Source organism: Nansenia antarctica (assembly GCF_963989245.1).
Source record: "Nansenia antarctica genome assembly, chromosome: 11".
NCBI lineage: Eukaryota > Metazoa > Chordata > Actinopteri > Argentiniformes > Microstomatidae > Nansenia > Nansenia antarctica.
The window spans coordinates 26,144,275-26,146,919 of NC_137681.1; the positions used below are offsets into that span (position 1 = coordinate 26,144,275).

The 2,645-nt window shown below is 41.1% G+C and overlaps 1 protein-coding gene across 1 annotated transcript in view; it reads left to right on the forward strand.

Annotated features, from left to right (window-relative positions):
* Positions 1-1,611, forward strand: part of LOC308168047 (rho GTPase-activating protein 44-like) — a gene marked incomplete at both ends in the record, with an annotated part of 85,328 nt that extends 83,717 nt beyond the window's left edge. The window contains one exon of the mRNA XM_080542522.1: positions 1,508-1,611. Within this exon, the coding sequence (XP_080398648.1) occupies positions 1,508-1,611 (104 nt within the window). The remainder of the gene's footprint in view (positions 1-1,507) is intronic.
* Positions 1,612-2,645: the final 1,034 nt, after the last annotated feature.

The window sequence follows — 2,645 nt, forward strand, 5'->3', positions numbered from 1 at the left end:
CACAACACAACACAACACAACCCAGAGGCCCACACAGGAGGACAGGAGGCTGTGTCTAAAATGGCGTTAGGAGAAGCACCGTGTCGTTCACTCCGCTGAGTCTCCGGAGCTCCGTGGGGCCTCGGCGGGGCCTTTCTCTCGGCCGACTCGGCGCGTCATGACACGGGTTGTTAGGGTTCACACTTCATTGGGAATACATCCGAGTTTAGTGTCAAGACATGGCTGCTAGTGAGACACAGGCCAGCCAGCCAACAACCAAAATATGCGTATGTAAACAAAAATGACTACGCTAAGCTAACCGGCTACGTTCAGGTGTTTAAACGGCTTCGAGGTAGCCAGCTTATCACGTTATCACACGTATGGATCAGATAGATTAGAAAAATAGACCAACTGGACGTGATTATTAGCTGACTAACTACTGATCAGGACTGTCCAGTTGACCTCAACGTGACAAGCTTTGCTAGTAGCTGAACGTAGTGGCTTGTGTCCGGTGACAGCTCGCGAGCTAGCTGCTGGTCCGTTTAAAGAGCGACTCCGGCGCCTAGCTTAGCTTCATCAATGTAGAATGTATAGCCACCTAGCTTAGCTTCATCGATGTATAATGTATAGCCACCTATCTTAGCTTCATCGATGTATAATGTATAGCCACCTAGCTTAGCTTCATCGATGTATAATGTATAGCCACCTAGCTTAGCTTCATCGATGTATAATGTATAGCCACCTAGCTTAGCTTCATCGATGTATAATGTATAGCCACCTAGCTTAGCTTCATCAACGCTAAAGCTATTCAAGAGCTAGCATAGAGTATCGCAGGAGTCGGCAACGCCGTTAGCTGAATAATTAGAGCTGAATTAGTTTTCCTTCATTAGTATAAGACGTCCGGTGTGTTAATAGACGATAGTAATGATGATAATAAACGACAACGGGCCCGATATGAACGGCTGAATTGACATGAAAAGAAAGACGTGAGACGTTAGCACCGAGCTAGTAAGCTGCTTCTAGCTAACTAACCCACATCCCCCAAATTATCATATTATTGTTAAAACAAAGTCTGACGTTATTTGGTGGCTGTTTTCCCCACGCCACCATCACCGTCCGTCTGTTAGCGACGCGTTTCTTCCGACACGGGTTTGTTTCCGCCCCACATCCATTAAAACTGTAATTATTATTCAAGGCCTCTTGGCTGAAGCCTCGGTCTTGAGTTTAGATCGATCCGTAGATCAAGCCCCCCAAAAGGCTGGACAACTCCCGCAGCGGCCCACTGTAAATCCACGGCGTGCTGGTTGAAGTTGAATGACTTGCCGATGTTTTTCCAGGTCGAAACCAATCTCTCCTAACCACAGTCTTCACGTGTTTACACACACATTAGCACGGCTGTCCGACGCCCTTGTTGAAAATGTCAACATGTAAGAAGGAGAACTGGCCGTAAAGGTTTAGGAGACACATCCCTTGTCAGACGGGCTGTGTATTGTGTGGTGCGAGGCTTCTTCCTCTCCCCCCAGGACAGCGAGCAGCGCAGACCAGGGCGAGGGAGGGCACTACTGCCACCAAGGGGACAGAGGGCATTACTGCCACCAAGGGGACAGAGGCGAGGCAGCTTTATCTGGATAGCACATTTCATACAACAGGGGCAATTCAAAGTACATTACATACATTATTTAAAAATACAGCAAGAGGAGCATAGTAAGAAAATAAAAATGACAATGAATAAAAGCAAATATAAGAAGTAAATAGATAAAACATTCCATAGGACAATAGTTCATGGATAACATATTGATAGAAGTGTTTGTGTTTAATCATAACTGCTGCAAAACATGAAGGTTTTTAGCTAAGATTTAAATATTTTTAGGGTTTGGGCCTGTTTGATACTTGGCATAAGGGTGCCATCAGATTTTGGGACCATCAGTTTTACCTGAGAAAGAATGACAAACAAATCATTGAAAACCATGCAACTTGTCGGTCACACAACACAAATGTATTCAAACGGTTGATTGCATGAGTTATTGGTCTGTTTATGGCTGTAGTAACACTGAAAGAAACACATTTCACTTTCATGAAGTTAGCTTCTAAACAACAAGGCTATGGTCGTTTACAGATCAACCTCCAGTTTAAGCAGAGGAGTTCAATTATTATTACAATATGTGATGTTTATAACATCTTTAATATCTCTACGAATAAAACTCAAGTTGCCAATTTCTATTATAAAATGGTTAGAAAAGTAAGGTTACGTGTGTCATTTTCATTATTTGTGTCTTAGGGCTGTGATCATAGATATATAATATCTATGGTATAATATGTATGGTTTAGTCTTGTTTTATTATGTAGTTTATATTATTGCTATTGTGTGTTTTATTGATTACTATTGTTCTATTATTATTGTTATTCTGTGTGGATATGTTAACCCACTTTGAGCTGCAACGTTTGTAGGAAAAGTGCTATAAAATAAAGGTTATTATTATGATGATGATCATTATTATTATTATTATGATTATGATGATGATGATGATGATGATGATGATTATTATTATTATTATTATTATTATTATTATTATTATTATTATTATTATTATTATGTTAGTATGGCTGTGATGCTCCATGGTGATGATGCTCATATCTATGACGTCACGTCCTACTGGTAAAGGAAG